This window comes from Bombina bombina, chromosome 6, assembly GCF_027579735.1.
Source record: "Bombina bombina isolate aBomBom1 chromosome 6, aBomBom1.pri, whole genome shotgun sequence".
Classification (NCBI taxonomy): Eukaryota; Metazoa; Chordata; class Amphibia; order Anura; family Bombinatoridae; genus Bombina; species Bombina bombina.
Genome location: NC_069504.1, coordinates 60,377,203 through 60,398,012, shown reverse-complemented (window position 1 = coordinate 60,398,012; position 20,810 = coordinate 60,377,203). Strand labels below are relative to the sequence as shown.

At 36.7% G+C, this 20,810-nt stretch overlaps 1 protein-coding gene across 1 annotated transcript in view; it reads left to right on the top strand.

Annotated features, from left to right (window-relative positions):
• Nucleotides 1–20,810, top strand: part of SFMBT2 (Scm like with four mbt domains 2) — a 393,890-nt gene that overhangs the window by 105,387 nt on the left and 267,693 nt on the right. The window contains exon 4 of the mRNA XM_053716427.1: nt 10,045–10,285. Within this exon, the coding sequence (XP_053572402.1) occupies nt 10,045–10,285 (241 nt within the window). The remainder of the gene's footprint in view (nt 1–10,044; nt 10,286–20,810) is intronic.

The following is a 20,810-nucleotide window of genomic DNA, read 5'->3' as shown; positions in this document are numbered from 1 at the left end:
TAAAACTTTCCTGAAGTATATCAGTCTGATCCCGCCAAGTAAGGTCAGTCCAGCCCCGAAATACCAGGCAATTCTCCTCTGAACAAGGAACATGACAACCCCAGACGATCGTTTCGGCCTCCTATGGGCCTCGTCAGTGAGGTGCAGCCACATTCCTCTAAGCACACTGGGCAAGGAGTCCACGTCTGGTTTCCCCCATCACCCATAGGGATACTTCCCCAGGGTCATAATAATTTGCATACAAAGAGAGAAGCGCTCTACCAGGAACGAACAACAGCTCAGTGGCTTGTTCTATGGCGATTTACCACCCGGAAGCAGCCTCTTTTAGACCAGTGTGCTTTTCACAGAAGAAAACTTTCCTGAAGTATATCAGTCTGATCCCGCCAAGTAAGGTCAGTCCAGCCCCGAAATACCAGGCAATTCTCCTCTGAACAAGGGACATGACAACCCCAGACGATCGTTTCGGCCTCCTATGGGCCTCGTCAGTGAGGTGCAGCCACATTCCTCTAAGCACACTGGGCAAGGAGTCCACGTCTGGTTTCCCCCATCACCCATAGGGAGACTTCCCCAGGGTCATAATAATTTGCATACAAAGAGAGAAGCGCTCTACCAGGAACGAACAACAGCTCAGTGGCTTGTTCTATGGCGATTTACCACCCGGAAGCAGCCTCTTTTAGACCAGTGTGCTTTTCACAGAAGAAAACTTTCCTGAAGTATATCAGTCTGATCCCGCCAAGTAAGGTCAGTCCAGCCCCGAAATACCAGGCAATTCTCCTCTGAACAAGGAACATGACAACCCCAGACGATCGTTTCGGCCTCCTATGGGCCTCGTCAGTGAGGTGCAGCCACATTCCTCTAAGCACACTGGGCAAGGAGTCCACGTCTGGTTTCCCCCATCACCCATAGGGAGACTTCCCCAGGGTCATAATAATTTGCATACAAAGAGAGAAGCGCTCTACCAGGAACGAACAACAGCTCAGTGGCTTGTTCTATGGCGATTTACCACCCGGAAGCAGCCTCTTTTAGACCAGTGTGCTTTTCACAGAAGAAAACTTTCCTGAAGTATATCAGTCTGATCCCGCCAAGTAAGGTCAGTCCAGCCCCGAAATACCAGGCAATTCTCCTCTGAACAAGGAACATGACAACCCCAGACGATCGTTTCGGCCTCCTATGGGCCTCGTCAGTGAGGTGCAGCCACATTCCTCTAAGCACACTGGGCAAGGAGTCCACGTCTGGTTTCCCCCATCACCCATAGGGAGACTTCCCCAGGGTCATAATAATTTGCATACAAAGAGAGAAGCGCTCTACCAGGAACGAACAACAGCTCAGTGGCTTTTTCTATGGCGATTTACCACCCGGAAGCAGCCTCTTTTAGACCAGTGTGCTTTTCACAGAAGAAAACTTTCCTGAAGTATATCAGTCTGATCCCGCCAAGTAAGGTCAGTCCAGCCCCGAAATACCAGGCAATTCTCCTCTGAACAAGGAACATGACAACCCCAGACGATCGTTTCGGCCTCCTATGGGCCTCGTCAGTGAGGTGCAGCCACATTCCTCTAAGCACACTGGGCAAGGAGTCCACGTCTGGTTTCCCCCATCACCCATAGGGAGACTTCCCCAGGGTCATAATAATTTGCATACAAAGAGAGAAGCGCTCTACCAGGAACGAACAACAGCTCAGTGGCTTGTTCTATGGCGATTTACCACCCGGAAGCAGCCTCTTTTAGACCAGTGTGCTTTTCACAGAAGAAAACTTTCCTGAAGTATATCAGTCTGATCCCGCCAAGTAAGGTCAGTCCAGCCCCGAAATACCAGGCAATTCTCCTCTGAACAAGGAACATGACAACCCCAGACGATCGTTTCGGCCTCCTATGGGCCTCGTCAGTGAGGTGCAGCCACATTCCTCTAAGCACACTGGGCAAGGAGTCCACGTCTGGTTTCCCCCATCACCCATAGGGAGACTTCCCCAGGGTCATAATAATTTGCATACAAAGAGAGAAGCGCTCTACCAGGAACGAACAACAGCTCAGTGGCTTGTTCTATGGCGATTTACCACCCGGAAGCAGCCTCTTTTAGACCAGTGTGCTTTTCACAGAAGAAAACTTTCCTGAAGTATATCAGTCTGATCCCGCCAAGTAAGGTCAGTCCAGCCCTGAAATACCAGGCAATTCTCCTCTGAACAAGGAACATGACAACCCCAGACGATCGTTTCGGCCTCCTATGGGCCTCGTCAGTGAGGTGCAGCCACATTCCTCTAAGCACACTGGGCAAGGAGTCCACGTCTGGTTTCCCCCATCACCCATAGGGAGACTTACCCAGGGTCATAATAATTTGCATACAAAGAGAGAAGCGCTCTACCAGGAACGAACAACAGCTCAGTGGCTTGTTCTATGGCGATTTACCACCCGGAAGCAGCCTCTTTTAGACCAGTGTGCTTTTCACAGAAGAAAACTTTCCTGAAGTATATCAGTCTGATCCCGCCAAGTAAGGTCAGTCCAGCCCCGAAATACCAGGCAATTCTCCTCTGAACAAGGAACATGACAACCCCAGACGATCGTTTCGGCCTCCTATGGGCCTCGTCAGTGAGGTGCAGCCACATTCCTCTAAGCACACTGGGCAAGGAGTCCACGTCTGGTTTCCCCCATCACCCATAGGGAGACTTCCCCAGGGTCATAATAATTTGCATACAAAGAGAGAAGCGCTCTACCAGGAACGAACAACAGCTCAGTGGCTTGTTCTATGGGATTTACCACCCGGAAGCAGCCTCTTTTAGACCAGTGTGCTTTTCACAGAAGAAAACTTTCCTGAAGTATATCAGTCTGATCCCGCCAAGTAAGGTCAGTCCAGCCCCGAAATACCAGGCAATTCTCCTCTGAACAAGGAACATGACAACCCCAGACGATCGTTTCGGCCTCCTATGGGCCTCGTCAGTGAGGTGCAGCCACATTCCTCTAAGCACACTGGGCAAGGAGTCCACGTCTGATTGTCCAGATTTCAAGGGAATAAAAACCCCACAATTTTCAAAGTAATATTACAGTATAAGGGGGAAAATAAATAAGGAAAGCATAAAGTTATTTTACTTTTAGAGAGTGCATTTTGGCTTTGGATGAATGTAAATTCCTCTTAATTTTGCTGATCCGAAGAGTAGTTTGATTCACGATCAAAGTCGAGCAGTCAAATACATTTTCGGATGAAATGGACTAAAAATTACTGATTGTTTGACGAAATTGATTTGTTCATTTGCTCATGCCGTTGGCACCAAAAATGTGCGGGAATGGGGGGAGAAGTTATTATATTTGGTTAATCAGCTCCTTTGTCTGACCATTCATGTGTCTATCATCCCCTGTCCAATCCTGCTATAGTATTACAAATGACAGATGTCAGGGTCAGCCAATCAGGCACTGGATTTCAGTCATACAGGAGTTGTATGTTCTTTTAACATTGGAAAAAATAGGTTATTTTAATTGTTAAAATCCTATAATGTAAGATGTTTTAATATCAATTGTCAATATTAGCTCTTCCCATTGGAAATAATAACAAATCCAAATCCAAAATGCATCCGAACCAAATGCCTGCGTGGAGGAAATTTGTCCGAACCGAATGTTTGAAAAAATCAGAAACTAATCTTCAAGACAAAACAATTTTTTTGCTTGTCTTTTTACTATGGATAATTAAACATTTCATATTACAATAAAACATTCATGGCCTTTTAAAGGGACAACAAACACACACACACACATATATATATATATATATATATATATATATATATATATATATATATATATATATATATATATATAAAATAAGTATGTATATCAGCAATAAATTAATGCATTGCAAAGGATATGAATACAACATGAAAGGGACAGTCAAGTCGAAGTTAAACTTTCATGATTCAGATAGAACATGCAATTTTAAACAACTTTCCAATTTACTTCTATTATTAAATTTGCTTGATTTTGTATCTATCTCCTCTGAGTAAAACACAGATAGAAATGAGTTATTGCACGGATTAAACAATTACAGGGTATCACGTAGCAGTTTCAGGCTTCTGGAGTATGCACTTTTGTCCTCTTGTGGAAATCAGATAAACTACACATTTTAGTGTTAAATGGCAGCAAAAGGGATCAAAATAAATAATAAAAGTACATAGCAAAACATGTTACTATGCATAATTAACTAATTTAATTTGCTTGCATGTCCCTTTATAATTACATCATCATCAGATATAGGTAAGAAGAGGATCCAGCTGGCTCACTAAGTTAGGGATTGTTGTAGGAAGTAAACTTAAACCTTTTGACTGGTGGAGAGGAAAGTATTGTAAATGCAGTAAATAATAGCACAAAAATCTTCCATTATATTCATTATTAAAGAGACATGAAATCCCTCATTTTTCCTTTGTGACAGAGACAGAGCATACAATTAAAAAAAGTTTCATATTTATTTTTTATTATAAAATTTACTTTGTTCTCATAGTATTCTTTTTTGAAGAGGTAACTAGGTATGAAGCGCACATTTCGATAACAGTACATGAAAGGAAACATTGTGGCCACCTACTGTTCTTTTATAATGTTTAGCAGTATTAAAACTGCTGCCAAATATTGCTCCAGTCACATGCACGCTCCTGCAACTTCCTATCTGCTTTTCAATAAAGGATACCAAGTGAATGAGGTACATTTGATAACAGAAGTAAATTTAAAACTTTTTTTAAACTGTTAAATCTATTTGAAACATGAAAGAAAATGTTTGGTTTTTATGCCCCTTTATAATTTGTTGTCCTCTTTTAAAACTTGAAAAGGTGCAAGTCAAGGATGCCCACTCTTCCCACTACTTTTTAACATAAACCTTGAAACACTATCAGTTTGTCTACTGAAACATTTACTTTGATATGCAAATAAGAAGGACAACATTGTGTTTGTACATGGATAATAAAGCTGCTTTTTCATTAACAGCCCTCAACACGTCAATATTATATTGAATTTTAAAGTTTGGTTCCTTCTTTGGTGAAAATTAATAGAACAACATCAGAAATTTGTTGATTACATAAAAACAAAAATATTACACAACCAACTTATCCTGTTACAGAAGTATGCAAAGCATTCATATCACTTGACATCAAAATATCCTTCAAAACAAACTTAACCATGAAAAGTGTTTAAAAGTTATAAATTTACATAGATATGCAACACTTTTTATTTACATATTGAGTGCAATGCACATTGTTAAAATTTCCCAAGTTATCATATCCAATACAGATGGTGCTATGTTTGTTATAAAACAATTTTAAAATACTGCACAGGGAATTCCATTCTCTTAAGGACATATGACGGAATTTTTCCGTCATAAAACAATTGAGCAAACTGAAAGCTGTGTCCTTAAAGGGTTAAGTAAATCCCCTATAATCTTCATTGTTGTAAATATTTTTAAGCCAGACATGACATTTATCACCTAGTACTGGCAATGTCCTCACAAATACTCTATTTTAAACTACTAATAATGATTTTCCAGTCAAACTCGGTGACCAAATTATGAAAATAAACATACTATAGGTTTGATCACATTCTATCATGTTAAAAAAAACAGCTAATGAGCAATTTTTAATGTAGACACGATCATGTTCAGTCAGCAGAATTTCTTTTCATTGTCATTTAGTGAAAAAATAGTCATGTAACTTATGTCAGTACTGTTTTTATGACCACAAACAAAATTCACAATACTTAAAGGGACATGAAACCACATTTTTTTTGTTTACAATTCAAATTTCCATTTCACTTCTATTATTTAATTTGATATGTTCTCTTGGTATCCTTTGTTGAAAAGCATACCTAGGGAAATAACATGACTGTGCTGCACATGCCAGATGCACGCTCCCTTGCAGGTACCGGGACTAGCATCCAGATTGGCTAATTAATGTCCCTTTACATGGGATGCGGTTACTGAGGAAAATTGAGATAAAATATATTTTTTTCAAATAAATATTCAGGTGATTTTTTCTAATCACCTTTTTACAGATATTCTACATCACTTTCTAGTGCTTTAACATTTGGGAATAATGTCCCTTTGAGCTCACTGCAGTAAACTTTATATTTGAGAGGTTGTAGTCCAAGGCATTTTTAAACAGGGAGGTATATCATGGGCAGAGAGATATTGTCATATTGTCTTACGTAGTATCTCTTCCTGAAGCATTTGATTGGTTGCCTCAGATACACTCAAGCATGAATATATCAAAAATAAATTCTGAGATTTTCTAAAAACTGGAACAAAATGTATTTTTTTCTTCATCTTGCAACATTTTTTGCCTGATAAAAACTTGTAATGACCAAACCATTCTCTAATGCTTAAAAGAAAGTTTGAACGTTCCTTGTCAGTTTAAAGGGACATGAAACCCAAGTTTTTTCTTTCATGATTCAGAGATAGAATACAATTTTAAGCAACATTCCAATTTACTTCTATTTCATTTGCTTGATTTTCAGGTATCCTTTGTTAAATAAATAGCAATGCACAAGGGTGAGCCAATCAAATGAGGCATCTTTGTGCAGCCACCAATCAGCAGTTACTGAGCCTATTTAGATATGCTTTTCAATAAAGAATATCTTGAGAATTAAAAGGACATTATACACTCATTTTTTCTTTGCATAAATGTTTTGTAGATGATCTATTTATATAGCCCATAACGTTTTGTTTTTTTTAAATGTATAGTTTTGCTTATTTTTAAATAATATTGCTCTGATTTTCAGACTCCTAACCAAGCCCCAAAGTTTTATGAGAATACCGTCAGCTACCTTCTCCAGCTTGCTCCTGTTTGTGTAAAGGGTCTTTTCATAAGCAAAAGAAGGGGGAGGGGGGAGTGTCTTATTTCCCACTTGCAGTGGGCTTTCCAGCTACCTTTTCAACAGAGCTAAACTGAGAGCTTCTAAGTACGTTTTTAAACAGTTTTATACTGGATTTTTATTTCAGTATCTGTGCATATTATTCTTTATAGTAGTGTCTATTACATGCAGTTGAAAATGAGTGTATACTGTCCCTTTAAGCAAATTAGATACTAGAACTACATTGGAAACCTGATTACAGTTGCATTCTCTTTCTAAACCATGAAAGAAAAAAATGGGTTTCATGACCATTTAATAATGATGCAAAAATGATCTGGCAGCTAGGAATAAATGAAGACAAACTGGCATTTCTACATGTGACGTTGGGCTGTCAAAACACAATTGTATGAACTAAATGAATCATCATCACATGTCCATAATTTGCAAACGTGCCTAAGGAAGCGACTGAAGAGGGGACGTCCCTGAATGTATTTAAACAAATAAATTCATATAACAAAGATAATAAAAATGAATCATTCTCTGGCAAATGCCTTACCCTGTACACTCCCTTAAATCCTTTTCATTTTTGTAATGATAATTATATCATTTTATGAAATGTCAAAACAAAACTGATTTTTATTATTTTAATGTTCACACATTTAAAAAATAAAAACTGCGCAGTTTTTTTCTGGAACAGACAGGGCTTCTCAAGTTAAAGGGATACTAAAGTCCAAATTAAACATTCATGATTAAGATAGGGCATGTAATTTTAAACAATTTTCAAATGTACTTGCATCATTTAACTGTTCTCTTGGTATTCTTAGTTGAAAGCTAAACCTAGGTAGGCTCATATGCTAATTTCTAAGCCCTTGAAGGACGCCTCTTATCTAAATGCATTTGACAGTTTTTCACAGCTAGAGGGCGTTAGTTCATGTGTTTCATATAAATAACATTGTGCTCATGCACGTGGAGTTATTTAAGATTCAGCACTAATATCCTGAAATGCAAGTCTGTCAAAAGATCTGAGATAAGGAGGCAGTCTGCAGAAGCTTAGATACAAGGTTATTACAAAGGGAAAATGTATATTTCTATAACTGTGTTAATTATGCAAAACTGGGGAATGGTAAATAAAGGGATTATCTATCTTTTTAAACAATAGCATTTTTGGTGTTAACTATCCCTTTAATGTTGACTTTCATGCCCCTTTAAGAAAAATAAATAAAAACAACAACATCATTTTAAACTTGTGGCTTTGGTACTTATGTCCTAGAGAAATTGTAAGGGCCTTTGTTGTTAGGTTAATAAAGCTTTTTTTTTCTCTGATTTGTAACTGGACATTACACCCTAATCAGCTGTAGCCTCTGATTAAAGGGATAGTAAAGACCAAACATGTTTTTGTTTAAAAAGATAGATAATCCCTTTATTTACCATTTTCCAGTTTTGCATAACTAAGACTGTTATAGAAATATACGTTTTATTTTTGAAATTACCTTGTTTCTAAGCTAATGCAGACTGCCTCCTTATCTCAGATCATTTGACAGACTTGCATTTCAGGCAATTAGTGCTGACTCTTAAATAACTTCACATGCGTAAGCACAATGTTATTTATATGAAACACATGAACTAACACCCTCTAGCTGTGAAAAACTGTCAAATGCCTTGACATAAGAGCCGGCCTTCAAGGGCTTAGAAATTATTATATGAGTCTACCTAGGTTTAGCTTTCAAGTAAGAATACAAAGAGAACAATTTAATGATGCAAGTACATTTGAAAATTGTTTAAAATTACATGCCCTATCTGAATCATGAAAGTTTAATTTGGACTTTACTATCCCTTAAAAACTTTCATGGTTCAGATAGAACATGTGATTTTAAGAGTGTGTGATTTTGTTCTCTTGGTATCATTTGTTGAAAAACATATCTTGGTAGGCTGAGGAGCAGTAATTGCACTACTGAGAGCTATGTGGTGATTGGTGGCTACACACATGCTTCTTGTTATTGGCTGATCAGATGTGTTTAGCTAGCTCCCAGTAGAGCTGACTTTATGTATTTAGAATCAATTAAGACATTAAACATCTCTTGATATTGTATAAAATTGTGCTTGTTCCACATTTCCTAGAAAAAAAAGCAAAATATGTAACCCTAGGTTTTCCAAATGCTACAAATTTACCAAACAAGCTATTTCATTTACGATATTTTCAAGTTACAGAATTTGCTTTTTGGCCTTTCTGGGAGTGTTTGACAAGGTATTTGATATTCTTTTAAAGCTGTATATATTTATATTGTAATATAAAATGTATGTTCAATCACAACTGATGCTCAAATTGTTCAGTGGCTGATAAAGTCAGCTCCCCCAATGATGTTGGTGGGAAAAATACATAAATCCACACTCAGACACACAAAATGTAGCTTTAAAAACCACAGAAATATATATATTGTAACTGTATTAGATCTGAAAATATCATCATATAAAAATACTTTGTCTTTTCAATGAACATTTTTGCTTTGCTTTTACTACAGTTTACAATTGCCATAGAGTCAAGGTCATTGTTAGATGCAAGGAGAGCTAACAGCTAAGATCCATTTTGTATCAAGCTATTAGCTGTGCCTGTCAGAGGTGCATAGTGATAGATTCTAAACCATATCACAAGACCTTTCTCAGACAATGAATTCTGATCTTTTTAAAGAACATAAACATATTTCATTATATTGATTGTAAAGTTTAATGAATTAAAGCCCAGTATCTAAAAATAGTCTTAAAACATGGGCACTTTAATTCATTAAACTTTACAAAGACACTTCTTTTATTAAATACTTACCATTTTGTTACGGTAAACATATTGCTGATCCTCCAACCGCATCTCCTTTTGTATTGAGCATATTGATGACGAATCCGGCTTATTCCAATCGTTGCATGCCCCCTTTTGTGTCCAGCTTGTGGGGCACTCAACGATTGGAGGAAGCCGGATTCGTCATCAATATGCTAAATACAGAAGGGAATGCGGGCGGAGGATTGGCAGTATGTTTGCCATAACAAAATGGTAAATATTTTAAAAAGGAGCGTCATTGTATAGTTTAATGACTTAAAGTGCCATTGTTTTTAAGATTATTTTTTAAATACTGGGCTTTAAATCATTACACGTTACAATCATTTTAATCTAATTTTGAACTGTACATCCCCATACATCTATAGTTTTAAATGGTTTCATAATATTTATTTCTGTATCCTTTACAAGGTTGAGGTGAGTCTGCAGAGTAGTTTCCAACCTGGGATGAAGCTGGAAGTTGCCAATAAAAATAATCCAGATACCTACTGGGTGGCTACAATTATCACCACATGTGGACAGTTGCTACTATTGCGCTATTGTGGTTATGGAGATGATCGCAAGGCAGACTTTTGGTGTGACGTCATGACTGCAGATCTCCATCCTGTGGGCTGGTGCGCACAAAACAACAAGGTCCTTATGCCTCCAGATGGTGAGTTCTTTATATATTTAAGGGACATTAAACACTATAAAATGATAAATCACATATATATATATATATATATAAAAATATATATATATATATATATATATATATATATATATACACTCTGCAATATACTTTCATTATTTATTTTGTCCCATTTTCCTGTAATTCCATTCTAAAATGGTGAGCTTTTCAGTTTCTGTTAGAAACACTTTTATATTCCACACAGCCATTGGCTGCACACTGTAGTGACCTATTTATTCTAATTGGCCTTAACAGAGAAGGTAACCTAAGTTACAACATGGCAGCTCCCATTGTTTTATAGACACTAAAACTTTACACTTAGTTTGTCAATATTTAAACAGCTAATGAAACTTTAAAAAATACATCTACATGTTATTCCGAGAGACTAATCTTTTCTTTGATTTATTTGTTCTATCTAGCAGTTATTTAGAGTTTAATGTCTCTTTAAGGATATTTATTGTCTTTACTCATAATTTTTTTTATTTTTATTATCATGTTCTTTTTCACGGGTGTCCATAGTAAGGACAAAATGGAGCCGATTGCCCCTAGGTTAAGCATTTGTTTAGAATCTTTTCCTAGAGATAGGCAGACAAAGAACCATTAGTATACGGTTTATCACATGGTCAGTGTAAAAACAGCTAATTTCTAACTTGTTATATGTCAGATTTCATACGTCTAACTGGGAGTAAAGAAGGATATGTGGGCGATGATTCATGGGTATTTTGTGGGTGGAGCCACAAGTGGTGGGTGAGGTTGAGCTTGTCATGGACAGAAATGGTAGGCGATGGATTGAACTCTATGATCTCATCAAAAACTAAATCCATACACCAATGTGGCCACTTGTTCAAAAGTGCAGAATCAATTCAGGATCTCTTGACCATCTAGATAGCAGAAGGTCAATGTAAACATTGCACAGTTTTAACCACATTTTGCAGAATAAATAAAAAAAGAGATCTCCCTTTTTTAATAAAGATTTAACTCACACATTTATATGATTCCTATTATAAAATCTATGAAACATTAACAGGTATGTGGTTGTAGGGTATGAGGTATGGGGTGGCGTAAAATCAGAAAATAAGGACACTCCTATGTAGGAACCTCCTATTTATAGGGTATAAGGAGGTATAAAATACAGGATTACTCTGTGTGTAGGGTATAAAAAGTATAATATACTTCCAGTATTTAATATATGAAGAAGGATTTATGTTATCAGGAGGTGTAATATATTGTGTTATTCTTTATTTAGGGCACACTGAATGTTTGGGCAGGGGTGGGACATACAGTAGGTGGGACCTAGAGGAGGTGGGGAATAATAGGTCTGGGTTGGGGACCTCAGAAATTGATCTTGCCTGCAAAAGGGTGGCCCTGATTATGCTGTATAATTTTTTGTACAAATTTAAAGGGACACTGAACCCAAATTTTTTATTTCATGATTCAGATAGAGCATGCAATTTTTAGCAACTTTCTAATTTACTCCTATTATCACATGTTCTTCATTCTCTTGGTATCTTTATTTGAAAATCAAGAATGTAAGTTTAGATGCCGGCCTATTTTTGGTGAGCAACCTGGGTTGTTCTTGCGGATTGGGGGATAAATTCAACCACCAATTAAACAAGTGCTGTCCAGGGTCCTGGACCAACAATTGGTTGGCTCCTTAGCTTAGATGCCTTCTTTTTTTAAATAAAGATAGCAAGAGAACGAAGAAAATTTGATAATAGGAGTAACTTAGAAAGTTGCTTAAAATTGCATGCTCTATCTGAATCACGAAAGAAAAATTTGGGTTCAGTGTCCCTTTAAGCTAATTTTCAAGAAATGTGGCACCCCTAGTGGAAATTATGTAAACTGTGAGCATATATTGAAGCTAAATGGTATTAAAGAACTTTATTGCACACATGAACAGAGCTTGTTAGGAAACTATTACAACTTGCAAGCAAACTGGGAGTTATCAGCAACAGTGTATCAGCTTTTGATGATTGTTTTCCTATCGCTACTTGTTTCTTGCCTCCATGATGGTCTTTGAAAACCTTGTACAAAGACTGTTACTTATAGGTATTTACATGTTTAACCAATCTTACTCTCTCTGATGTATATTAGACCTGGTAAAGTATTGAATCAGAAGAGTTTCACAGAGATTGGAATTCAGTATTCTTACTTAAAGGGACATGAAACACAATTTTTTTCTTTCATGATTCAGACAGTGCAGATCATTTTAAACAACTTTCTAATTTATTTCTGTTATCAAATTTTCTTCCTTCTTTTGGTATCTTTTGTTGAAAATTGGGGCTAGGGTCAGACTGAGAACAACCAGGGCCCTAGAGCAAAAATTAGGAAAGGGCCCCTGATCCTATGCCCCTCCTTAAATCAACCACCTGATTGCCTTGCTCCCAACAGGGTCCCAACTTCCAGGACTAGGGCCCCCTATATCAAGGGCCAGGGACCCCATAATCCAGAGCTCCACAACCTCCAGGGCCAGAATTCACACTACAGGGCTCCCAGAGCAACAGACCTCCTATTTAGGCAAAGGGCCCCCACTCAAGGGACAGAGCACCCACTCTGCCCACCCTTAACGGCTTAGTTACTGCTGCTACTTTAGGCACTGTGCTAGCTCCTGATCATCTTCTGCTTGCCCCAGCTCACAACCACTAGCGCAGCTGCCCCATACTAAAATGTGCCTGTCTGTTGCTGCTCGTTCCCTGACAGTCACAACCGCTGTGCTATCTCATGTAACATACTGTGACTGCGAGCATAAGCAGCACACCGGGAGACACCTGTTGGGGCCCCCTTGAGTGCAGGACCCTTGGTTCAGGTCCTATTGCTTTCTGCTTATTCCAGCCCAGCAGGGACGTAAGCTCAGGAGCGTTCACATATCTGGAGCACTATATGGCAGCAGTTTTGCAAGATTTTTATCCATTTGCAAGAGCTCTAGAGGGCAGCACTATTTCCTGCCATGTAGTTCCCTAGACACCTACGTAAGTATCTGTTCAACAAAGAATAACACGGCAACAAAGCAAATTAGACATTAGAAATAAAATGGAAACTTTTGTAAAATTGTATGCTCTGTCTGAATAACAAAATAAAAATTGGAGGTTTCATATCCCTTTAAATTAAAACAACACAAGCGAGTGGGTTAGACAAGGGAATCCCTCAGGCACGACTGACTTTTTCTCATAGTTATCATTGTATTTGCTAAACATTTCACCCCTGCAGGTCTTACTGATCTATCTTGCCAACTATATGCTGGTAAGTTTGTTGCAAACACAATTACAATATACTTATTACACTCACCGAATAAGACATGTATGTGAAGCTTGAATGTACATTAAAGATACTGAAATTTATTTTGAAAGTAAAATGTATCAGTACTGGGTGCAGCTCAAAGCTCACTGCAACTAAATGGTTCAGTTCCCTTTTCTTAGAGAATTCAATATATTCCACCTAACTAACAATAACCCTTATCTAACTCTGTATTAACATCATTCTCACCCTTGCAGCCCTCACCTCCTGTTTCTCACCCTCCTAGATTGTAAATTCCCACAGGATTGTGGAATGTATTTGTTTGCTAAATTATGTCTTGTTTCTTACAAGTATTGTATAATTGTTTTACTTATATTAGTTGTACCCATGGACAGCGCTACGGAATATGTTGACGCTTTATAAATAAAGTATAATGAGATTAATAATAATAATAATTTCAGCCTCTGTAGTCTATGAAATGATTCCACTCTAGGTTTAAGAGTTTGACAAGTAGGTGTATGACATGAGGCAATATAGTACATATTAAAAAACAGATTTCATATACTTTAGAATTTATACTTTATTGGTGTCACTGTTTTCCATAGAGATCCGTAAAATGACCAGGTATGGAGTAAACTTTGCACTTGGTCCTTTTGTTGGGAAGTAACACATCCACTGCTTTGTACTTTTTGCAATTTACTAATGGCCTTTCAAGGATGTTCCTTATGTATGCTAAAGGGGACAGAAAACCCACATTTTTATTACCTGATTCAGATAGAGCATGAAATTTTAAGCAACTTTCTCATTTACTCCTATTATAATTTTTTCTTTGTTCCTTCTTGCTATCTTTATTTGAAAAAGCAGGAATGTAAACATAGGAGCCAGCTCATTTTTGTTTTAGCACCTGGATAGCGCTTGCTATTGGTGGCTACATTTAGACAGGGTCCATTACTTCCAGTTACAGCCCCACAAGGTGGATGTGGTCTCTACAGGAAGGCAAAGGAGTAGCTTTACCTTTGACACTGTTGCTAGGAGACACCTGCTCTAGCTCCAGTCAGTTTCTTGCCCATGATAAGTAGAGGACGTTTCTGCAAAAATCATGTGTCAGTAGAACTTAAGTTCCGTAATGTCATCTCATTTATCAAAATGTGTTTGTTTTTATGTTTACTTAGATTTAACATTTTTTTTTTACCATAGGAGTACTGTTTCATATTCATTTTATTAATAATGGTATTTAATAATAGAACTTACGTTACTTTTTCCAACAATGGAACCTTAATGTGTCTCCAGTAGGCGTGTGCATTTGTTTAGTTCTGAAACGAATATCCGACTGAATGCACTAACTAATTTAAAGAATAACAAATATAATTCATATTATATTCATTATTCTATAAATTAGGTATATACTTATCTATAGCACACTGGGTGAGCTGCTAATCCTCTTCTTCTTCATAGACTCCAGGGCTGTGCTAATAGGAACATTAATGCGGAGGATCCCAGACGGGGGCTCACTAATCTGATCTTCTTCACAGAGTCTAGTGCCATGCTAATAGAAGAATTAGGCTCTGGACTCTGTGAAGAAGGGTCGGATTATGGTCCCCCCCACCCCTCGGATGAGCTAAAGGAAAAGGTCCTTTAGCCAAGGCTCTGGGATTCTCCGCACTAATGTTCCTATTATCGCGGGTCGGAGTCTATGAAAAAGACGAGTCTCCTGAGCCTTCTATAGGTAAGTATCCTCCAAGTAACACTGTACCCCCTGCAGCAATATAACATGTACATACGTTTTAACAAAAACAAATGTAAATGTTAACGAGCATTCAGTTTTAAACTAACCAGATACCAAATAGTGCAGCACACGAATGTTCTGATTTTTTTCAGAATATTCGTTCCGAATGATTTGTCCGAAACTATTTAATCGAATGCGGCACAAGTCTAGTCTCCAGTATCTTGGTTTGAGTGAATTATTTTTTATTTCCTGTAACAATTTTGTAATTTACAGTTTAATGGAACATATTTATTGAGGAGATAAAGGATTCAAGAGACAATATGCAGGACACCACTATTTCTCTCTTACCACCGCTTCCCAGTATGGCTTTATTAAAGGGCAGGTCCTGCTAATTTGTCCCATCCTCTAAGCAAACCCTAAACAAGTAGCATTTGTTGGAGCAAATAGTTTAGCATGTCTATGAGGAATAAAATACCAACTAGTTAGAAGATTATGCAAGCAAGCAGAATGTCCCAGAATATTAAACACAAAGTGGACAGTATCCTAGGACAAGCAGCACTGCAAATCTGAGCAAATGCAGAAAAATCAGCAGCTGTTGGAGAAATATATAGATTTATAATATAATACGAGTTAAGAACCCCCATTATCACCTATAAAAAACAAATGGTAGTAGAGAGATTAACAGCGGCAAAAATGTCTATACTACATATAATCGATAAATTAATATTCCAAAAGTCAGTTAAAGAAAATCGTAAAATAGTTTCATAAAGATAATCCAAGTGATGCTGAAAAGAGTGAGGGTATTCTCTTTACCAGAAATTACCTCAATCTAATGAGGTAAGTTGCTGCTTCTGTGAGGGAGAGACCTCTATTGTGCTTGTAGTTCACCTCTTAGAGTGTGCTTTTTACTCGTGTTTCTCCTTATATCCTCTCATCCAATGAAAAAATGCTCAAGATAAATGATAAAAGAGAGCCAATAGTGATACTGTATTTTTAATGGAACACACATGTAAAAATATAAAAGGTACACTCACATTGCCAGTCCTCAAACTATATCAGGTATCGAAAATGCATGCAATGAACACTGAAGCCGGTATATCAGGATATATAGAGATGGAAAAAGATACTACTCGACTGCAACCAGTAAAGTAAAATAAACACCCGTAGGTGCTATAGTCCAAAAGTTACCCTGACGCGTTTCAAAGGATTTGTATTTATTCCTTCTTCCTCAGAGGGATTTCTATTTGTGAGTTAAAACATTAAGTGGATACGTTTATTAATTGAATGATATTATGTTCTGTTATTTTAAATTGCCAAAGTTTTCCGCTATTGAAAATTGCTTTTATCTACATTGAGGTTGGGATTAGTTAAAGCCTTAAAGGTCTCTACGAGACAAGCTAACTGACTTTTGGAATATTAATTTATCCATTATATGTAGTATATACATTTTTACTAGCATTAGTTAGAAGATTAGTATTCATTTATATAACTTCCACAGACAGAATAAGATTTTGTTGTTTTCTTACAAATTAGCTGCCAATCTGAATGTTACATTTAAATCTAAAGCTTCCTTGTCCTAGCCCCTGTATATGAAGGTAAATCACAGAGCTGGTGTTTCACAGTTGTCTTATATGCAGGAAGGGGAACATAACACATAAACTCAGAAGAGATAAGCTCTCTGAGTAGGTTGTTGGATTTATGTTTAAAAAATAGTAGAACTGCATATGCATAAACCAACAGCCAAAACAGCCATCTCATTGTTGTCTAAGCTCAGGTTGGAGATTAAAGGGACAGTCAAGTCCAAAAAAAACTTTCATGATTTAAATAGGGCATGCAATTTTAAACAACTTCCCAATTTACTTTAATCACCAATTTTGCTTTGTTCTCTTGGTATCCTTAGTTGAAAGCTAAACCTAGGAGGTTCATATGCTAATTTCTTAGACCGTGAAGACTGCCTCTAATCTGAATACATTTTGACCACTAGAGGGCATTAGTTCACATGTTTCATATAGATAACATTGAGCTCATGCACGTAAAGTGACCTAGGAGTGAGCACTGATTGGCTAAACTGCATGTCTGTCAAAAGTACTGAAATAAGGGGGCAGTCAGCAGAGGCTTAGATACAAGATAATTACAGAGGTAAAACGTGTATTATTATAACTGTGTTGGTTATGCAAAACTGGGGAATGGGTAATAAAGGGATTATCTTTCTTTTTAAACAACAAAAATTCTGGTGTTGACTGTCCCTTTAAAGGGACGGTAAACATCTTGTAATTAAAATACATTTCTGCTGTGTTGCTATAGAATAACATATCTACCATCAAATTAATATCTTTTTTAATGCAGTTATTTGTCAATAGCAAAACTCCACTCACCATTCCCTTTAAATGGAGGAGCCAATCTGGGCTTTAGTCATAAAGTTAGTAAAAATGAATTGTTTTGCGGTTGTTATCAGTTCAAGCTAATTAGGAACAGATATGTAGCAAGGTTATAGTCTTGAGAAGCCAGCAGGGTGTATTTAAAGTTCTGAGAGTTAGAAATTGCTGTATTTTCAGTACTAAATTGCATGAAAATTGTGTAAAATAATGAATATATCTTGCAAAGTTGTTTCATTAAGCATAATTAGACATTTTATATAAAAATCTCAAGGTATTTACTGTTCCTTTTACCATAAGAAAATGTCACTCGACCATAGTAAAAATGAGATGTATTCATTGTACAAAGGTGACTAAGACATAATATGTAAGATTGGGGACTCCCTATACTCCCTGCTCATAGGTCTGTATATTGTGAGGTTTGCCAACTGGGGAAGCAGCCCTGTCACATGAAGTCATTGAAGTTTAGTGCCAGCAACTGACATCTACTTGTGTATTTTATAGAAAGTAGTGGTGATTGTGAGACAAAAGTAATTTGGCCCCGAGAAAAGATGAATACCTAAGTATTTCAAATATTTGTCCTCAATATGAAGGGTAGATTTTTGTTGCATAGATATTATGGACAGTAAGTTATGGCAGATCAGCCAAGTATAAATGGGCCATTGTGGACTTTAGTCTGTAGACAACAAGGCTAACCTCAGTAATACATTTTGTATGCAGTGCACTATTTTGATGTTGCTATTAGATAGAGCCAAATATGTGTAGATATGCAGCAGAGTTAGCCTTGAGAAGTCAGGAGCGTACATTTCAGGTTCTGAGAATTAGAAAACCCTCAATTTTCCCTCATGAAAAAGGGGACAAAATAGCACACGTAATACATACGTCAATGAGGATACTGTTAACAATGAAAGTTAAAATATAATAAAGTTTTCAATGTTTTTTATTATGTATTTAACTATCTTTGATAAATATAGCAAATCTAAAATTTGTGTTTGAAAAAAAAAAATCAGTTTTAAATCATTTGCAAAACAACCCACATTTTTCTCTAGCTCTGTAATTCCAGAAATGTCAACTATAGACAAAATGTACTAATACTATGAGGAAGTTTTTGATATTTTTTCTTATCAATGTTTACAAAATATGCATAGAATTTGTGAGATCCCTTGAGCTTTTCAAAATAATAAAATAGATGGTGACTTTCTGTGAAATGTTACAGCAACTGAAATGTTTTTCCTTCTCTGATCATATCACATTGTGCAATAGGAATCCCCCTATAGGGCAATATGCCTATAGAAAATGCTTGCAAAGAACCACACATGAACTGCCATATACATTATGTATATTCTGACATTATATGATTATTCAGTTTCATTAAAGGGAAAGGAAACCCCAAATTTCCTTTCATGATTTGGATAGAACATACAATTTTAAACAACTTTTCAATTTACTTTTATTATAAAATGTTCTTCATTCTCTTGTTATCCTTTGCTGAAGTAACAACATTGCACAACTGGTAACTAGATGAACACATCTTGTTTGTGTGCAGGCACTAATCAGCAGCTAGCTCCCACTAGTGTAGGATATGTGTGTATTCTTTGTCAACAAGGGATACCAAGAGAACGAAGCACATTTGAAATTAGATGTGCCTTAAAATGACCTGCTCTATCTGAATCACATAGTTTAATTTTGACTTTCCTATCCCTTTGAGATTTTTCCAAAAAAAAGTAATGTTCATATGTTGTATCAAAATATATATGTAAGGGAAAAATGTGAATGTCAGACTTTAAAGGGACATGACATTTAAAATAAAACTGTTATGATTCAGATACAGCATGTCATTTCAAGACATTCAAATTCACTTCTGTTATTTTTGTTCTCTTGGTATCCTTTGTTGAAAATGTACATATCCTCAGTAATAGAAACGCACTATTGGGAGATAGACAAATATTGTTGGCTACACACATATGCTTTTTGTCATTGGCTCACCAGGTGTGTTCAGCTAGCTCCCAGTAATGCATTGCTGCTATGCGGCTGTCTTTAACTATGTGTTTAATCAATTTGCAGGAGTTAAACACGCAGTTATATGCAAGCTAAAGTGCAATTATAGAATAATTTAACATATTACAACATTTTCTTTTTGCACTATTATATCCCTTTAAGCTCTTACTCAAAACACATCGGATGAACCTCACACTCAAGAAGCACATGAAACGCAAAATGTCAGTTATCATACAATGTGTAATTATACATGATTTAAAAAACAGCAATATTATAATGTACCGCCACTATTTATTATGTCTGATTTGTGCACGCAGAGCCTTTGCAATGTAGTGAAACATTTCTAAAGAATACATTTAAAAAAATGACTTTAATATCCCTTTAAAGGGACAGTGTACTTGATTTTGTTTATTGTTTAAAGAGATAGATAAAACCTTTACTACCTATTCCCCAGCTTGGCATAACCAACATTGTTATATTAATATACTTTATAACCTCTAAGTTTGCTTGTTTATAAGCCCCAGCAGGCGTTTGTCTCAGTACTTATTATTAGCTTTTTACAGCCAGACAGTGCTAGTTCATGTGTGCTATATAGATAACATTGTGCTCACTCCTGAAGAGTTATTTATGAATCAGCGCTGATTGACTCAAATGCAAGTCAGTCAAAAGAACTAAAATAAGGGGGCAGTCTGCAGAGGCTCAGATACAAGGTAATCACAGAGGTAAAACGTGACTCAGATAGAGCATGTCATTTTACACAACTTTTCCCAATTTATTTCTAATATTAAATTATTAAATCCATTGTTGAATAGTAGGAGCTATCTGAATATATTGGGTGAGACAATGACAAGAGGCATGAGTGTGTAGCCACCAATCAGTATCTAGTCCCCTTTAGTGTATTGTTGCTCGAGCCCACCTAGCTATGCTCTTCAGCAAACAATACCAAGAGAATTAAGCAAATTTGATCATAAAAGTAAGTTGGAATGTTGTTTAAAAATTAGACAATCGGAATCATGATTCTTTCATTTATACTTTACTGTTCCTTTAAGACCTACCCCCCCCCCAACTACACACGCATACACACTAGGTGCTGCATGCAAGAATTGGAAGAAAAAAAATAACCTTTGCATTGCATTTTATCTCAGCTGATGGTTACCAGTAAAGGCCAGCTGTA